The sequence below is a fragment of the Penicillium chermesinum genome (assembly GCF_028974085.1).
Source record: "Penicillium chermesinum strain IBT 19713 chromosome Unknown utg000003l:1.0-5111272.0:1.0-5115320.0, whole genome shotgun sequence".
Lineage (NCBI taxonomy): Eukaryota > Fungi > Ascomycota > Eurotiomycetes > Eurotiales > Aspergillaceae > Penicillium > Penicillium chermesinum.
The window spans coordinates 385,807-403,518 of NW_026695313.1; the positions used below are offsets into that span (position 1 = coordinate 385,807).

The following is a 17,712-nucleotide window of genomic DNA, read 5'->3' on the forward strand; positions in this document are numbered from 1 at the left end:
TGACGCCCATGTCCAGCTGTAGACGGACCCAGCCTTTTTTTTTGCGGGTCCGAAGCTAACCCGCTCTCGGGTGGCTGTTAGAACAGTCTCTCGCCGGGTTGATTTCAGGCTTTCTCTTCTCTCAAAGGCATTGACCAGCATCTTTGGCCTTCTCATACTCTCCCAGTGCTGCCCACCATGAGGTAAGTTCCATCTTTTGCTTCGATCGTCCCTCAATTGCATGTAAAGGGGTCCTTGGTCCGATCTGTGGTCCTTCTCGTCGCTTCCCGGCGCGAGGAATGCTTCCCCGCATACTAACCGTGCAACCCAGGTTCGGCGAGCAACTCCAGTCGTCTATGCTGAGGGAATATCACCCCTACTACATCGCCTACGACGACCTCAAGAAGGCGCTGAAGACTGATTATGTCACGCCCCCGACACCCGACACACCCAAACCCGCCCGGCGCGAGTGGAACGAGGAAGACGAGCGGAACTTTGTCGCATTGCTAGAGAGAGAGCTGGAAAAGGTCTTTCTCTTCCAGAAGCGCAAGAGTGAGGAGATTGTCGAGAGTATCCAAGCAAGTGAGCTAGATGTCCAGGATGTTGTTGGTCGGCTGGACGAGAACACCAGCAACCGTCTGCAGAATGCGCGTCCCGAGGACCGCCCTTCGGACGAGGACTTTCTCATGCTGGAGCAAATCCTGAGTGAGATTATTGCGGATGTGCATGATCTGGCCAAATTTACCCAGTTGAACTACACTGGCTTCCAGAAGATTATCAAGAAGCACGACGTAGGTGGATATGAAACTTCTTTCAAATCTCTTTCAAATCCCTTCGAGATGCGCAAGTCCTAACCTGATCACAGAAACAAACCCAATGGTACCTGAAGCCCGTGTTTGCGGCCCGGCTCAACGCCAAACCGTTCTTCAAGGACAACTACGATGCCTTCGTTGTCAAACTGTCCAAGCTGTACGACCTGGTCCGTACGCGAGGTAACCCAGTCAAGGGCGATGCGTCCGCTGGTGGGACCCAGCAAAACTTTGTGCGACAGACTACCAAGTACTGGGTGCACCGCGACAATATTACGGAGCTCAAGCTGGTTATCTTGAAGCACCTTCCTGTTTTAGTGTTTAACGCCAGTAAGGAGTTCGAAGAGAAAGATACGGCCATCTCATCTATCTATTACGACAACCCAGAGACCTGGGAACTGTATGAAGGTCGTTTGAAGAAGACGGAAGGTGCCGAGGCTATTCGTCTGCGCTGGTATGGAGGAATGGAGAGCGACCAGATTTTCTTGGAGCGCAAGACCCATCGCGAGGATTGGACTGGTGAAAAGTCAGTCAAGGCCCGGTTCTCTCTCAAGGAGAAGCATGTCAATGCCTTCCTTTCTGGCCAGTATACCGTCGAGCAGGCGTTTGAAAAGATGCGAAAGGAAGGCAAGAAAAGCCCGGCTGAGATCGATGATTTGGCACAGCTCGCCCGTGAGATCCAGTACCGGGTCATCACTCGCCACTTGGTTCCTGTCGTTCGCACATTCTATCATCGTACCGCATTCCAGCTCCCAGGCGACGCCCGTGTTCGGATCTCCTTGGATACCGAGCTCACAATGATTCGTGAAGATAACTTGGACGGTCGCCGCCGTGCTGGTTCCAACTGGCGCCGTATGGACATCGGAGTCGACTACCCCTTCCCCCAATTGCCCCCCGAGGACATTGACCGATTCCCTTACGCGGTTTTGGAAGTGAAGCTTCAGACTCAGGCTGGCCAGGAGCCTCCGCAGTGGATCCGCGATCTCACTGCTAGTCACTTGGTCGAGGCAGTTCCGAAGTTCAGTAAATTCATTCATGGCACGGCAACTCTATTCCCAAGCCGAATAAACCTCCTGCCCTTCTGGTACCCGCAGATGGACGTCGATATCCGCAAGCCCGTCACGCAACAGTATGGTATCCACAGACCACTTGCCAGTACCACGCTCTCCGCGAATGATGATGACTCTGATGACGATGAGACTCCTGATTCTGACCGTGCACCCAACGGGTTCCCCCATTCAACCTCGAACGAACATCTCCTCTTCACTGAGACAAACGGCAATGAACTCGATATCGAGGAGCGGATTGCCGCCCAGCCGCTGCCAGGCGACGAAGACTATCCTCTGTACGACTCAGATGACGAGAGCCTCTACCCGGATGAGCTCGAAGAAGCTCGCCGCGTTGGAGGAGCTTACTATTACAAGCAGCTTGCCAAGTACTACCTGCGTAAAACCAGTGAGTATACTTGGCAAGGTCTGATGGCCATACTTCCACGGCCGCGGGCTACTCCCCTGCCTCCCCCCAGAGCAGCGTGGGATTGCTGTCCTTCAAGGCACTCGTCGCAGCCTCAAACGATTCCAGGCACCTCCTGGCAAGCGTATGTTATTCATAGTTTGCCTATCAATACATGTCTCGCTAATGACTCCATAGGTATCTTTGTTCCCGTCCGTGTCGAGCCCAAGGTTTACTTTGCTGCAGAGCGTACATTCCTCTCTTGGCTCGAGTTCTCCATCATCCTTGGTGGTATTGCGGCCACTCTCCTCAACTTTGGACTTGACTATATTTCTCTAGCCTCCGCCTGGGCTTTCACTATCCTAGCTGCCATGGCCTTGGTTTACAGCTTAGTCCTCTATCTCTGGCGTGTGGATAAAATCCGCAAGCGCCGGGATGTCAAGCGTGTGTACTATGAGCGGTGGGGCCCTACTGTCCTTAGTGCGGGCCTTGTTACTGTGGTGCTCATCAATTTTGGCCTTCGTCTCAAGGCTGGTGGCTTTATGGCTGCCCCAGGTTTGAGACAGCCGGGCAATGGGCGTGGTGATGAGTTGTGACCTGCTACATCTTCCTAGTACCCACCTCATCAAAAGAGTTCTGGTGGCATTTATTGGTATCTAAGACATATTGCCATATTTTTTTTTTCTTTTTTCTAGCGTTCCGGTATGAGGTTCTTTTGATTCCCGTTTGTTGAGGGCATTTATAGGTGTACAAACAGGTGTCAATGGAATGGTCTATGTTATCTGTCTTAATGTTCACCGCACTTAGACAGACATGGACTCTATTGTTCAGCAGAATGTATTCCTCCACTTACTCCCAAACTCCCATACTTTTGTTTTACACATCTTTTTATCTTCCTATTGCGACTCTCCTAGCATCCTATGTTTATCTCTTCGCGCCATCTACGAGACAGATTTACAAGTTTCTACCATCATTATCATCATGCCTCACGGTAGGAAGGCCCATAAGCGTAAGCAGCAACGCGATCCGATGGCATCGCTTATGTCGTCGGCGTCGTCGTCGTCGTCGCCGCTTACCTCGTCGACTCGCGCCGCGCAACAGCCGCCCCATTCTGCGTCCCAGTCGCTTATGTCGTCGACTCCGGCCACTGAAACCAATGAAATACACCCTGGCTTGGTTCCTGTCTCCGTTCAACCTTCTCCTTTCAACATCACCACTCACCACCCTGAGAAGGAAGCCAAATACTGCACGTGCTCCCATCCTGCCCCAGATCACGACCACGACCACGAGACCGGTGAGTAAAAGACAACCCAGATGATTGAAACGCAGGCAGTTATGGCTGAACAAGATGTAGACGCGTCCAACTCCCCCATCGAAAATCCCACAGAAAACATGGAAACCTTTGAGGAAGGGGATTCCTTCCCTGAATGGCAATACATTGTCATCAAGTATCCAAACCCTTTCAAGCTCCCCCACACGCCTGGTCACGCATACTGACATGCCAATAGGATGAAGCGCCTGGAGATCGAGGTTCGCCGCCTGTTGGAAATGTACAAGAAGAAACAGCGCGAGAACGAGATCTTGCAATTCCAGGTCTCGTGCCTCATCGGCAACGCGAAGGTCGAGGACTTTTACAAGGTGTTCCCACCCATGTACGTGCTCTTCTCCTTGAAGTCAGGGAAATTTGTACTAATTCTCCACAGCTTCGACGTGGCGTCCCTGTACCAGACGCCCGAGAGCCTGGGCAAGGACCTCGACCAGCTGATGGCAACCTACGAGGACCCTGAGGCTGGTAACAAAGAGGAGCGCCAGGCCCTCTTTGAGCACGCCGTCAAGGCGCTCCGGCGTGACCGGGCTAATCAGGCCGCGGCTCGTCTGGTGCTTGCGGCTGTCAAGGCTGAGGTAGAAGGTGTCGAGATCGGGCAGTCCGACGTTGAGGCTGTCCTACTTGGTATGGTTGACCTCTCACTGAAGGCTCCTAAGAAGGAAGATGGCGAGGGGGCTGAGGGTTCTACTTGACCCAAGAAGCTACCTTCTTGATTGCGTTTGCGCACCGCCCAGATGGTTTTGTTCATGGCCATGGGTGAGCATGGACCATTTTGCTTTTTTGTGTTTGTGAGGTATGAATCTGCTCTGCCAGCAATTCAGGTAAACGCTAGGTAGCCATAAAGCCTATGCGTAGTTGATGAAGAATGAAGTCTTTACCATCTAAGGCGTCTGTAGCAATGTAGGGGGGTCTGATAGAATAGTGAATCCTTCGTAAACGGTAACTGCGAGGTGGATGAGAACTTATATGAGGATATTCAAAGCTGTAAATAACACACATCCGCTTTGTGCATATGGCAAACAACAAAACATGAGGCGATTCCCACCTGTATATCGACGGTAAATTGCACCCGTGCCTGCAATCTGCCGCAGCTAAACACTTCCAATGCACGGGAGAATACGGTCCCGCAAATTACTGGTATAAATGCGATCCAAAAGACTTCTGGGCTTAGGGATGCAGTACCTCATGGGACTACAGCTTCCCACTTACCAACAGCTTTGCTCTTATGGGTGTCACCGTTACTTACTTCTGCCACATATCACCGCCCAAGGATTGAGATATATTGATCGAACTTCTTCCTCTTCCTCTTCTTCTTCCTCTCCTTTCTTGAGTTCTAGTATTTCAAATACTGGCACCCTTGCCATTGCTCTCCATCAATGAGTGACTCTCACTGACAATGGGTAGCAAAGGAGCCGTTTACCCCTACAGTCGACTGGTCAGGATACGCCCTTTGGTCACCAAAACGCACCAACCAGCCGACATTCACAGTTGTATTTCAGAATTTTGAGGTGCAGTTTCATCGTGACCTTGAATTATTATCTGGCAGGCCACATTCTGTTATTGTTCAAGGGGCCTCCTACTGCCAGAGGTAATCCGGTCATAAAGGATCGTGACAGCCTGTCAAGCAGAGAACGTCTCGGTATGACGTTCCCTCATGGCAGTAGACACATGAAAAATGATAGCCGTTGATCATGCCGTTCATGAATGTTGGGAGTGCGAGGGCTGGGGTGCGATAAATCATTGCCATGTGATTACAAAGTGGCTAGGTGAGTGCTGCTTCAGCTTACCAAGAGTCTTGTTATCTGCATACTGATCTGGGCCCTAGGCAGCAAAATGTGAGAGAGCTCGATTGTTCTCTCAAATCTTCAGTCGCGGTGCTGCGACCAACAAAATCATCCTCTACAGTACCTGCTACACACTCCACCACCAAGTCTTCGGTCCAGCTTTATCTTTTACCCGAGATCTCTAGTTCTTCATTGATTTTGAGCGCACCGATAAGCAGAAATGTGACACGGCTACCGAGGGATGTTCAGCGCGAACTATCCTCAGAGCCTCGGATTACCAGCGCTACCAGGAGGAGACTGGAGCCATCCCAGCCGGTCTTCGTGGTGGACTCTATCAAAGAGTGTTCCTCGACCAACACCGAACGCCAACTGCCGACATCTTCGCAATCTCTACACCCAAAACCTAGCAAGGTCTTCCATCCTTGCTTTATTCGGTGCTGCTACCCCAAGCTCCCTGACGGGTCACATGAGGGGCTCCTCTTCGCTAGCACCTACTCTAGTTCCTAATGAACCATCTTCATTCCTGCAGCTACGGCTACATGTGCTGTATGATTATGTTAGCAGAAGGATTCTTCAAGAGGCTTATAGTCTGGAGTCGCACAGTCTAGCCCAGATTTGGAGATTTGACTCTATTCTGTCTAAGCTAAGAGCTAGTTAGCAAGGTACATGGTAGGCAATCCTCCTAGGTAATGATGGATAGCATTATAGGACATCCTTTAGTCTTGGGTATCTGGTCATCGTTTTCACAGATAGCCTCCTCTGCATGAGCGCCAAAAACATAGCCGCACTTTGCTAGCTGCTTGGTCCACGGGTGGGCTTGTCTCGCGGAGTGAAGGGCTTTTGGCTTATAACTAAAAGTATCCCGATCAGGCTAAAGAGAATAAATTGAAGTAGAAATGAAAATGAAGGATAAAATTTCGTTCTGTTGGTCAGAATGAAGAGACGTAGCTGTACTTTATCCCAAGACTTGAGTATAGATCTGAAGTGTCCAATAAAAGTAAAACACATTTTTCTACACTAGTGCGGGGTAGCAGTCTAAGCCCTGTGTTTCTGCATCACTGTGCTCTAATTCGTGAATTTTCGAGGGCACGGTGAAAATTGAGGTCCATCAAACATTAGGTCCGAACCCACAGAGACCTGGTGGGGCACAGTTCTCTTATGGTATGAGTGTCGACTACTCAACAGATATCTAGTTATGGTGGACATTTGAGTCATTGGGGAGATTCCAAGGTTCCCGGACTGAGATTTACTCGGTGAGTCTCACTAGGAAAGCCCCACCATAGGAAAAATGTTATAGTTGGCCCAAGTAGTTACTCCGGAGTACCTACCTCCGTGCATGTAACTGGTATTAAAGATAGTGGACTGGACCCCGCCGCTTGTATCTTGTATGACGTCAACATCCACAGCCCGCAGGGTTGCGCTGGCTTCGATCCGGTTTTCTGTTGGCAGTTCGCTCTCATAATTTTGATCTGCTGTCTCCTAAGTTTTTTTCTCCTTGTAAATATCTTCACGAGTTGTACGAAGCCTTCAAAATGTCCACCGGATACAAGCTTCCTGTAGATCTCAAGCAGTTCAAGCAGCTCAAGCTTGATCCCAAGAAGAATGCCACCTTGACTGCGGAGCAAAAGAGCGACCTGCTGAGCAATATCAATCTATTCAGAGATGCAATTATCGCTTTCACGGCAGCAGGCTCCGCCCGTGGCGTCTCCGGCCACACTGGTGGTCCTTTCGATACTGCACCCGAAGTGTGCATCCTCCTCGCCTTCATTAATGCCAACCCCGACCAATGGGTCGATGCTCTGTTCGATGAAGCGGGCCACCGAGTTGCGACACAATACCTCCTAGCTGCCCTGGACGGCAAGATCGAGCCAGACCACCTTCTCAACTACCGAGATGCTGATTCACACCTCCCGGGCCACCCCGAGCTTGGCTTCACCCCCGGAGTCAAGTTCAGCTCCGGTCGCCTTGGACACATGTGGGGAATGGTCAACGGTGTGGCGTTGGCGAACAAGGACAAGAATGTTATCCTGCTCGGCTCAGACGGATCCCAGCAGGAAGGTAACGATGCTGAGGCTGCCCGACTGGCGGTAGCCAAGGGCCTGAATGTCAAGCTTTTCATTGACAACAACGATGTCACTATTGCCGGACACCCCTCAGACTACCTGAAGGGATTTGATCTGTTTAAGACCCTCTCGGGTCACGGTCTGCACGTTGTTCGCGCCGAGGGCGAGAACATCGATTCCTTGTACAGTGCCGTTGTCGAGGTCGTCAACCACAAGGGCCCCGCAGCCGTGATTGTGGACCGCAAGATGGCCCCTGGCATTGAGTCCCTCGAAGGCCAGACCAAGGCTCACGATGTGATTACAGTCGACATTGCCCGCAAGTACCTCACCTCGCGCGGATACAGCAAGGAGTCCCTCGCCTTCTACGATGAAATCAAGGGCCGCTCCAACCCCCATGAGTACCTGGGCACATCGAAGGAGAAGGGCGCCAACCGGGTCATTTTTGGTGAGGCCGTCAACTCGATCCTCAACAAGCTCAGCAAGGAGGAGGCCATCCGACGAGTCATGGTCATCGACTCTGATCTTGCCGGCTCCACCGGTCTGAAGGCCATCGCCTCCGAGCACCCAGAGGTCTTCGTCGCATCCGGCGTTATGGAGCGAGGCAACTTCTCCGCCGCTGCCGGATTTGGGTTTGGCAGCAACGGCGAGCGCCAGGGTGTTTTCTCGACTTTCTCTGCCTTCCTCGAGATGGTCGTCTCGGAAATCACCATGGCCCGCCTCAACAACTGCACTGTGCTGTCTCATTTCTCGCACAGTGGTGTCGACGAGATGGCCGACAACACTTGTCACTTTGGCTTGAACCACTTCTTTGCCGATAACGGCTTGGCGGATGCCGAGGCCACTTCGCTGTACTTCCCCGCCGATGGTGAGCAGATGAAGGCAGTCTTGAACAGGGTGTTCTGGGACCAGGGCATGCGCTTTGTCTTCTCGACCCGAGCCAAGGTCCCCTACATCCTCAAGGAAGGTACCGACCAGAAGCTCTACGGCGAAGGCTACGAGTTTGTTCCTGGCAAGGACGAGATTGTTCGCAAGGGTACCGCTGGATACGTTGTCTCCTACGGTGACATGCTGTACCGTTCCTTGGACGCGGTCGAGCGGCTGCGCAAGGAGGGCCTTGATGTTGGTTTGGTCAACAAGCCTACTCTCAACGTCGTCGATGAAGACGCTATCAAGAACTACGGCTCCTCACCCTTCGTTCTGGTGGTAGAGTCTATTGCGGAGAAGACCGGCTTAGGTTCTCGCCTGGGCTCGCAGCTCTTGGCTCGTAAACTCACTCCCAAATTCCGCACTATCGGTGTCACCAAGGAAGGATGCGGTGGCTTGTTCGAACAGATCAATTCCCAGGGCCTCAGCCCAAGCGATCTGATGGCAGCTATCAAGGACATGGCAGGGAAATAAATGTCTCATGTACAGCAATAATCAAGCATACAATCTCTGATCCAGTCCAAATACAATTCCATTAACTTGTTCATTCTCCATGAAAAGTAGTCGTAAATTCCACATTGAAACAGAACTACCAGGAACCAACTTAAAAAATTGAAACCTAATCCCGGTCATCGGGATGGAATACCAACGCCCGAATCTCGATGCTTTCGCGCGCAGGCTCGTTCTCCGTTTCAGCGTTCGTAAACGCCGTATGGGGATACGGCGTGCCCGCCCATCAGTCTTGGAATCGAAGCACTTGATCAAAGTGACCAAGTTTGGCGTCTGCCCGTACCGATAATACCACTTGATATCGGGGTGCGCCTTTACCCCGAACGTCTCGCCCTCGCGGTCCGGATAGATGAGTTTAATCGGCACCAGGACCTCCTCCGGCACCGTGCGCGCATCAGCAACTGCCAAAGGGTCCTTGAGGATGGTCCGGATGGGGCGCCAGACATTGATAATCTGGTATCTGCCTTTCAATAACTCCGGAGCCTCGTCAGGGAGGTGGTACGATACGCGGTTCTTCGACGCCTGGTAGGACTGGTCAATATGGACCCGCTGGACTGGTCCGCGCAGGATGTTAGTGCCGGAGCCACGGCGGATTGTATGGTCGAAGATGAATACTCGTGAAGCACCGGTCCTTTACGACAGAATGTTATCAGTTCTGTGGGCTATTCCAAGGTTCGGTAAGCAGGGGAGGGGGAGGTTGTTTCTTCACATACGCATCCTTCAGCAGTTGCTCTGTTTCGGGATAGTATTGACGTTGGATCTTCTCGTCATTGAGAAAGTCTTTCTCTGCACTTTCATGATAATAGAATTGGAAGCCCTGCTTGTCGAGGGAATAATCCAGCTCGTGGCCACTGACGTCGTGGATCAGGGCGGGAAGAGTGTCATGCTCCCTGTTGTAGGACTCGGGCTTTCCTGCATAATTCGGCGTCGGCTCAGATCCGTCTGGATTCTCTTTGAAGAAGTTCAGTGTTGTTTGAACGTGATGGGGCTTCTCGCCCACGGGGACTCCCACAGGCGTTGCAAGAGCAGTCCCGGCGTGGCCCCCGGGAGTTTGAATAGCAGCCGATGCCATTATGATTGCGATTTGAAGAGAGCAGTGGAGAAAAATATTCTAGATGGTGACCAGTATCCTCCTCGAGGGCTTCCGCAAGATATCCCTTTATAGCACGTTTCTGTCTTGCGGGGTTGAATTTGTAATGGATGTACATACAGCACGCAATAATTGTGTTCGATGAAGAATGCTGATAAATTCAGTTTCCATAATCAGCTTGTCTGTCAAGTGACACAGAGAGCTAGCAGCATGTGACAGCAAGGTTGCACGACTTTTTAGTCAAGGGTACATTATATTGAGGGCTATCTTCTGTGTAGACTGTTATGAAGGCGTCATACTACCGCACTCTGGGATCGGGGCGCATGAGCGGTCTCTGCTATCACACCAAACTCATCCATTGGATGAGTTTGGTGTATATGCTCCCTGTGATTGCTAATAATCTTCTGCTTGATGGTACGAAATGATCAGCGATTTGTGTGTCCGTAGCTGCAATATCTTGGATGATTCCCGGCGTGGCCGTAGCTCGGTGGAGTAATGATTGTTCATTGGAAACTATGCTACCCTAAAAGCTCTATTCACGAGACCCACGGGATCGCTAACATCATGGGCCCGGCAAAAGACCGTTGTCCTGATGCGTGCGAATGTCAAGGGCTTCGAAGATGTAAGGAAGGCCTAAAAGTGACGTTTAAATTCGCTTCTTGCGGGCCTTGGTGACCCTGTTCGCGTTGGAGGCGTCTTAAAAGCGATCGTGCGGCTTATTGAAGTGCACATATAGTCTAATGTGACATTTACGAATGTTATAGCTGTATCTTTATCTTTACTTTCCTCGTCTGACAGGAGGTTAATAATATTATAGCACTTGAGCTTGTCAAAATAGCCTGGCTTGTAGAAATTTGTTTCGATGTCTGCTAGGCTATCATACGATTAAGGTTTGTAAGCATGACAAGGTTTTTATAGATTTGGTTTCGTGATAGTGGACAAGACGGTTGTGACTTTTGGTCTGAGTTGCGCTGCTTTAAGTATGTCTCTTGCTGCTTTCCATGTTGTTAAAGTGTTATCATAACGTTTGTTGACGGTCTAAATATCTGTTTGGATATCTGCTGCGAGGTCGAGATTTTTTCTTAGGGTCGGGTAATGTGTCTTATAATCTACAGTTAGAATAGCGGTGTATACACTCTAGGGCTCATCTATTAGACTTTTTAATGACGGATTTAGTTCTTGAAGAAGTTCTATGTCCGGAATGTGGGATTGGTGCTCAATAGTAGGAGTATTCTTGCTAAAGGCTGGATGGTCTATTATGCGTTTGAAAGAGAGTCTGCCGGTATCACATGCCAGGCAGAGCTCGAATACCTTGGTGGCAATTCTGTCGAAGCTCTCCCTTCAGGCTTGGCTGTCTTGTTCACTCGGGAATATGGTCTAGGTCGAGAGGACTGTACCTTGCAAATGCAGCTTAGTGGCAGCTTTCTGCTACTGCCACACCCGGCATGGATATAGGTGCTTTCAGATTTTAGACCACGACACATGTAGAATATTGGTTGGAATGTATCTGTGTGATATAATCAGGATTTGGAAGGACGCAGATTTGGCCCATTTAAACATTCGAAATTTGTATCTCTGCTGGCTTGTTTCCGCGATGTCGGGTAGTGGCACGTCCGGAAAAGGGGCCTGGAAGCCGTATAGGCACAGATACCAAAGCTCTCCACTGTAATACAGCGAATATATGGCTATGCTATGAGGCCATGTTGTTTTGGGTCTTCGGAACAACCGTTATATTTTGATATGATTCGGGTCTCATTTCTTCGGCCGGATGGATATTCAACATGTCGGATGAGGCATAGTATTTAGGAATTCTTCCACATCTTCTGGAGCTCCAAACGGGGTTCTCTCACATAAGTGTGTGAAACCCCACCAGCCGTACTTTTAGAGTTGGCAATGCTCGATGGATCGGAGGTCATGTCTGAGAACGTGAGGTTGAAACAGCTTGAACGATGAAGTGAAGAAAATTGCAGGTGAATGAAATTTGGCAGTAGAAAACGCTCGATGTCCAGCCTCAGTTGGGTTGAAGGTCAATCCGCGTAGAATATCACAAAGCTTGTCAAGAAGTATCATTGGGCTAATGTTGATTCTCAGTGGGAAATGTCATGGATGGTCAGGATAAGTTACGAAGACAACGCGCAAGTATACGGCACCACATTGTTGGGATGTCGAAGTTTGAGTATGGCATGGAAAGGAACAAAGGAAGAGAAGTGCACTCAGCACTTCGCTTGCAAGGCAGACGCCCAGGCCATGTCAGAAATAGGAAATTTCAGACCAATTGCCGTGGCCTCCCTGTCCATCGGCGATCCGGGTGTTTCCAAACGAACGTGGTACGAAGATGGAAAATAAAAAGAAAGAATATACTGGATCTTTCGTTACGATTACACAACCAAAGGAGGTATTCCGCAGGAGATTCAACCAGTGTCCGTGTGGACGAGTTGTGCCCATGTTCGAATAACGAAGGATTAAAGGAGACAAGAATCATATTTGTAGGCCAGAAAACTATCGACTCAAGAAAGAAAAGTGCAGGGCTGTTATTTCTCGTTAACGTACCACAGGATCTCGAAAGGAAAACGTCTGGAGGTGTCCTGGAGTGATGGGTCATAGCATTGTCATATCACCCGAGGCAGGCATGGGGGCTTCAATCAAAATGTTCACCCAGACAGAGGAAACAGCAAATCGGAAAAGGAAGAGCAAAAAAAAGAGAAGCAAAATCGAGGTCGGATCATACACCAACTCCGTGAGGACAAGACAGAAAACAGAAAGGAAATGGTTCTCCTGTATGCAGAGATAAGAATAAAGTGGGCACCTCTGGGGGATAGTAAAAGGGTTATTGTGACAACTTGACATCATGAACAGAAGAAGAGAAGATGGGCTTTTTGTGCAGACCGAATGCTTCAGGCTTGACTTAAAACATCAGAGATCGTGTCTTCTGGTGGCGAGCGTCGGCGCTAGTCATTTCCGGTTGAGAGTTTGTGTGTTTGTGGCGAGGCTGGAAGGTGGGAGACGCCTGCGCTCCCAATCCTGCAGATGTTGAAGGCCCTGCCATGACGGCGCTTCGCCTCTTCCCTGTTGGTGAACCAGAGGCTACGGGAATACTGCTACCCCGTGGAGGGAGGCTCTCGGCGGCTTGGCGTCGCGAAGCGAGACTGCGCTCACGCTTAAGAACAAAGTCTGCCCAGGGCTTCACAGATCCATTTCCGGCGGAAGCTCCTTTGCCCACAGCCTCCGACATCACTCGCAGCCAGCCGTCTTTGTCAGCAGCGCTGTCCGCGTAGAAATCAATCACTTCACCGTTGCCAAAGCGAATACGGAAGCCTTCTTCCACAAACATGTAGCCTTCTTCTTCCTCGGCGAAGGCAGACTTTCGGCGACCACCACCACGGGTGCTTGTTTCTTTTTGGGTGAGGGATGGCCTGTCATCAATAAGCTTGGCTGCCTTTGCGAGGTTGATAGTGGCACGGGGCTGTCTCGTTGTCTCATGATAAGCAGTCAACTTGGATCCTTGCAATTTGAAGAAACGACGGCGCCAGAACTAGTTCCGAGTCAGTGAAAATTCCGGGGTTTGGAATGAAGAAATGGACTTACTGGGCAGTCACCACCTTGTTGAGACAAGAATCCCTCCCAGGAACGAGAGGCAATACTCTCTGCATCACGCATCTCGCGGATGCAGGCGTTCATGCTCTTGGGCATGTCTTCATCCTTGGCACCCTTCGGCTTGGGGACAAAGAGTAACTGCAGCTCCAACTTGCCAATTCGGTATGGCGCACGGCGCGAGGCGGTGACACTAGTAGCACTTTTCTTGCTCTTCACGCTGCTAGGCTGCTCGTCAACCGCCCATTCATTGAAACATGGAACATCAACGGTGTAAGGACGGCCAAAGGCGTACTGCTCGTGGTCGCTGAGGGCAATGTAGCTACGGCCGAAGCTACCGTCGCGGGCAACAAGATTGCGAAGGCGGTCCCAGACGGGTGCATTGACATCCTTGGTCTTGGCTTGTTGAGACTGCAACTGCTGCTTGAGATCAAGTTCCTTGCGGCGGCGCGGCGATGCAAAAACGCGGCTCAACGCCGAACCCTTCTGGCGAGATGGAGAGCTTGGGTTCTCCTGAGGGTAAAGCTTGTTCTCATCGACCTTCATCTGTAGGGTCAATTGGAATTCAAGATCATTCTGAACAATCAGCTCGAATTCCTGTCCGATCGGAGCAGACTTTCCTAGCTCGAGCCAAGAGGTCGTAACACAGTGCAGGCCATTGTCCAAAGTGAGCGCAAAGTATGATCGCTCGCCTAATAACGTTAGTTTTGCTATTTCTGAGTGTTGATATAGCTGAAGACTTACCTTTCGGGAGAGGCAGATCCAGGTACTTGATTCCGACAACCTTGACGAATAGGCGACCTCTCTCCTCGCCCTCCTCGTACGTTTCTTGAGGAATTGACTCGCTCTCCTCGAGAGAAGATGCGTCCTGTACATTACTGGACTGGCCAGGGAGGGGCGGGACGGATCCAGATCCAGGAACGGGCTTCTTCTTGGGAACGGCTCCAGCCAATTTCACACTCGGACGACGGGGCTGGCTATTCCAGGGAACAGTAGTCCACGTCTGCTGACTGGCTTTCCTTGGAGAAGAACCAGCAGAGCGCGTCCCTCGGGGGTCATGTGCCTCTGATTCCGCCGCAAGAACAGAATCATCATCATTGCGGTTGCTAGCAATGACAACCTTGGTGTTTTGGCGCATAAGGTACCCTCTCTGTCGTAATGAACGGTGGTTAGCTATTTTTGCAAGGTCAAGTGGATTGGTGGCTCCTGGGTCCTGGGTCGCCAGAGGTTCCTGGTCCTGGTCCTGAAAGGGAATGCCGGGGGTAGAAGCAGATAGGGGAAGGGCGAGGTTAAACGCAACCTTTTGAGATTCGATGACACGGTCAAACTCTTTATCGAGTCCAAATCCTAGGCTTTCCTCTTGGATGCTGAATGGAATGTCCAGTTTCATCAAACTACTTTGGCGTTGAGCCGAGTGGTCGGGGAGTTCCAATTTGGGTGCTGATCCAGAACCATTGGACTTGCCCGACTTTTTGGACGCCTGATCGGACTTTCCAGATTCATTTGATAATGTCTTAGTGAGTTGCGGCATTGGCGGAGGCTGTTGACCGCTGATCTTGCGACGAGTGGCCGCCATAGATTCCATATCAGCCGGAGTGAGCGAGGGTCGAGTCTTGAGACCCATGCCAGGGGCACGGATAGTAGCGATGGGTTCAGGCACAGACTCATCTGACGAGCTCTCTGCTTCCTCCTGCTCCTCGCCGGATCCCTCCTCGCCCTCCAGTGGGTGGCGAATGACGGAGTTGGGGGGTTGATGGCTCTGAGGTAGGCTCCTCTTTGATCTCCGGAGTGACAGGGCGCCCCAGAGACTGACGGATTGAGGCCATGTTCAAGGGCTGATCTTCGGCGGCCTTATCCTCTAGGGCTTCTTCAGGGTCATTATCGTGCCCTTCATCGTGGCCATCTCCAGGCACGGGCGTAGTTTGACCAGAGGACTCCTGGCCGTCAGTCTGGGCTGGGGCGGCCTCCGCCGCGGATCGCAGTGAATAGTTGCTATCTTCGTCATACTTGGCCCGCTGGTCATGAGAAGACAGACTGTTGTCAGACATGCTTTGATAGAAGTCTGGAATCGTGTACAAGTCATCATCATCGCGTGCTTCCTCCTTAATTATCACGCTTGAGGAATCATCATCTTCTTCATCTTCGTCTTCTCCTTCATGATCATAGTCGGTTTCAAGCGAGGGGATCGGAACGTCGGGGTCATAGTTATTGTACGAATTAGGGCTGGATGCAATGTGGGAGTCATCGTCGAAGATTCCGTCATCTTCATACTCATCATCTTTCCGAATATCTTTCAAGATGGAGTCTCGGGAGATGCGGGGTGGTGAAAAAATGGCATCATTGGTGGCTGACTCCCCTGCACTGCCATCGTCATTGGTTGCGCATTTCTTATCTTCTGCATTATCAGATGGCTTGCTGTGTTCCTCTTTGTTTTCCTCATCTTCATCATGCTTGTCTTTCAACATCATAAGGCGAAGTCGTTCCTCTAGGGACATGGCCCCATTGATGTCCGATTTCGCACACGAGGCAGGAGCAAGAGGAGCCGGTACTCCTCGCTGGCTACCATTGCCAAACTCGAAGGCGCTAGCAAGCTTACCAGCCGACGATGGTCGCGCGCCAGAAAGTCGATTCACAGAGGGTAAAGGTGGAAGTGGACGACGGTCTCCGTTCGAATCCAAGGAGTCGACCCGGCTGTGGCTGCTTGTATCGCCTTCTCGTGAAACAGGACGTTCATCATCTGTATGGTTCTCCTCGTGTTCTGTGAAGCTGTCCTCGTCCTCAGCGCTCCCTGGACTCATGAAGCGCCAATCTTCAGGCATGACGACCGGAGTCTTCTCGATATCCTCAAGAGAAGCATCGAAGCTATCGTCTCGGTCCATCGAGTATTCAAAATCGAATGCAGAAACGTCATCCTCTTCTGAATCATAGCTATTCTCGCGGGACCCAGAGGCAATAGAAGATGGATCAGGTGTTCGCATCTCGTATTCATTGACTTGTGGTGGGGCGGCATCAAATGTCACACTCTTCGCATGACGATGACCTGCGCTATCATATTCTGACCAGATTTCTGAGGGATTGAATCCTTTGCCATATCGGCTACCCTTTGAGAGAGATGATTTGCCAGGGGAGGGTTGATCCTTGCTTGGTGATGGCGGTCGGGGGATCTGGCCTTCTACGTCCTCGTCTTCTTTGACGAATTGAGATTTCGCGAGGTTTTTTTGGCTCTCGCGGTTTGGCGACCGATCCGCTCCGAGCGGTCTCACGGGAAGCGAAACCTGTGCTGGGTCGTATTCTTGTCCACCTTCGCGGAACATATTATGATTCTTGACTCGTGACACGCGTTTTAAATCCTCAAGCGATGGACGCTTGGCGGGGAAATAGGAACCCTCTGGGTCGTAAGGCATACGATTCTCGGCGCCTTTGGAAAAAGGTGTTGGGGAATCGCGACCCTTCCAGAAGAGTCGCGGGGAGGCAGTGTTGTTCAAAGGTGATGCATCGTACGCCGCCGACTCGCCATTCGGAACCTGCAAATGTCATTTAGTTCATGGGCGAAAGACAAGGTAGGGTATTCTCGATCATACCTTCGTGTTTTGGTTCAAGATAGGAGAGTTGCGCCGCTGTGCCATCGGGCTCACTTCGGAGAGTGGCCGTTGGCCCAGTCCACCAGCCATTGCTATGGTGTCAAGAGTTTCTGGTATTTGCAAGCCAGCAAGTTATTAAACCCAGGTCAGGAGGATGTCTGTCGCTTGTTGTCAGTCGTGGCGCATAACGTTTGTTGATCGATTCGAAGAAGCCAAGCAAGGTAGATCGGGGTGATGGGCCGAAGGCCCGATAGCAGACAACATACCTTTGCCAATGAATACCAGAGCCGCGTGGGTACTGTTAGCCAGCGACCTAGCAGAAAAGCCCTTAAGGTAGGAAAGTTGTTGATCTCCTCTGGAATGTAGAATGCGTCACCACACAGTTGGCTTGTCAACAGCTGCAATAAGACCAATGGTTAAGATAAGAAGGGATAACGAAGGGATGTGAAAGGATAAACAGGGGAGTCAGATCACGATATCTATTTCCATGGAACAGAGAGTGGGTTTGTTACCCCGAAAGCAAGTCAAGTTGTTGACAGTTGCGGGCAGGGCGGGTGGTCTCCATGGCAACGACGATGAAACGGGGACGTGCGGGCGTTAGC

At 51.0% G+C, this 17,712-nt stretch overlaps 7 protein-coding genes across 7 annotated transcripts; 5 read left to right on the top strand and 2 right to left on the bottom strand.

Moving 5' to 3' along the window:
* Window positions 1-177: 177 nt before the first annotated feature.
* On the top strand, window positions 178-2,836 carry vtc4 (putative vacuolar transporter chaperone (Vtc4); the record flags this gene model as incomplete). The annotated part of the gene is made up of 5 exons (XM_058472329.1): window positions 178-182; window positions 311-770; window positions 845-2,243; window positions 2,314-2,385; window positions 2,439-2,836. The coding sequence occupies 5 exons, from the start codon at window positions 178-180 to the stop codon at window positions 2,834-2,836; spliced, it is 2,334 nt and encodes a 777-aa protein (XP_058331332.1).
* Window positions 2,837-3,221: 385 nt separating this feature from the next.
* Window positions 3,222-3,542, top strand: N7468_003033 (uncharacterized protein; the record flags this gene model as incomplete). The annotated part of the gene is made up of 1 exon (XM_058472330.1): window positions 3,222-3,542. One exon carries the CDS (start codon window positions 3,222-3,224, stop codon window positions 3,540-3,542), a length of 321 nt encoding a protein of 106 aa, XP_058331333.1.
* Window positions 3,543-3,749: 207 nt separating this feature from the next.
* On the top strand, window positions 3,750-4,259 carry N7468_003034 (uncharacterized protein; the record flags this gene model as incomplete). The annotated part of the gene is made up of 1 exon (XM_058472331.1): window positions 3,750-4,259. The coding sequence occupies one exon, from the start codon at window positions 3,750-3,752 to the stop codon at window positions 4,257-4,259; it is 510 nt and encodes a 169-aa protein (XP_058331334.1).
* Window positions 4,260-5,258: 999 nt separating this feature from the next.
* Window positions 5,259-5,758, top strand: N7468_003035 (uncharacterized protein; the record flags this gene model as incomplete). The annotated part of the gene is made up of 2 exons (XM_058472332.1): window positions 5,259-5,294; window positions 5,537-5,758. The coding sequence occupies 2 exons, from the start codon at window positions 5,259-5,261 to the stop codon at window positions 5,756-5,758; spliced, it is 258 nt and encodes an 85-aa protein (XP_058331335.1).
* A 1,125-nt stretch (window positions 5,759-6,883) lies between these two features.
* On the top strand, window positions 6,884-8,812 carry N7468_003036 (uncharacterized protein; the record flags this gene model as incomplete). Its single annotated transcript, XM_058472333.1, has 1 exon — window positions 6,884-8,812. One exon carries the CDS (start codon window positions 6,884-6,886, stop codon window positions 8,810-8,812), a length of 1,929 nt encoding a protein of 642 aa, XP_058331336.1.
* A 120-nt stretch (window positions 8,813-8,932) lies between these two features.
* N7468_003037 (uncharacterized protein) lies at window positions 8,933-9,920 on the bottom strand (the record flags this gene model as incomplete). Its single annotated transcript, XM_058472334.1, has 2 exons — window positions 8,933-9,479; window positions 9,562-9,920. Coding segments are annotated over 2 exons (906 nt in total), but the record flags the coding sequence as incomplete, so codon positions are not given.
* A 2,923-nt stretch (window positions 9,921-12,843) lies between these two features.
* bud4 (uncharacterized protein) lies at window positions 12,844-17,200 on the bottom strand (the record flags this gene model as incomplete). The annotated part of the gene is made up of 5 exons (XM_058472335.1): window positions 12,844-13,470; window positions 13,524-14,221; window positions 14,274-15,286; window positions 15,339-17,053; window positions 17,111-17,200. 5 exons carry the CDS (start codon window positions 17,198-17,200, stop codon window positions 12,844-12,846), a joined length of 4,143 nt encoding a protein of 1,380 aa, XP_058331338.1.
* Window positions 17,201-17,712: the final 512 nt, after the last annotated feature.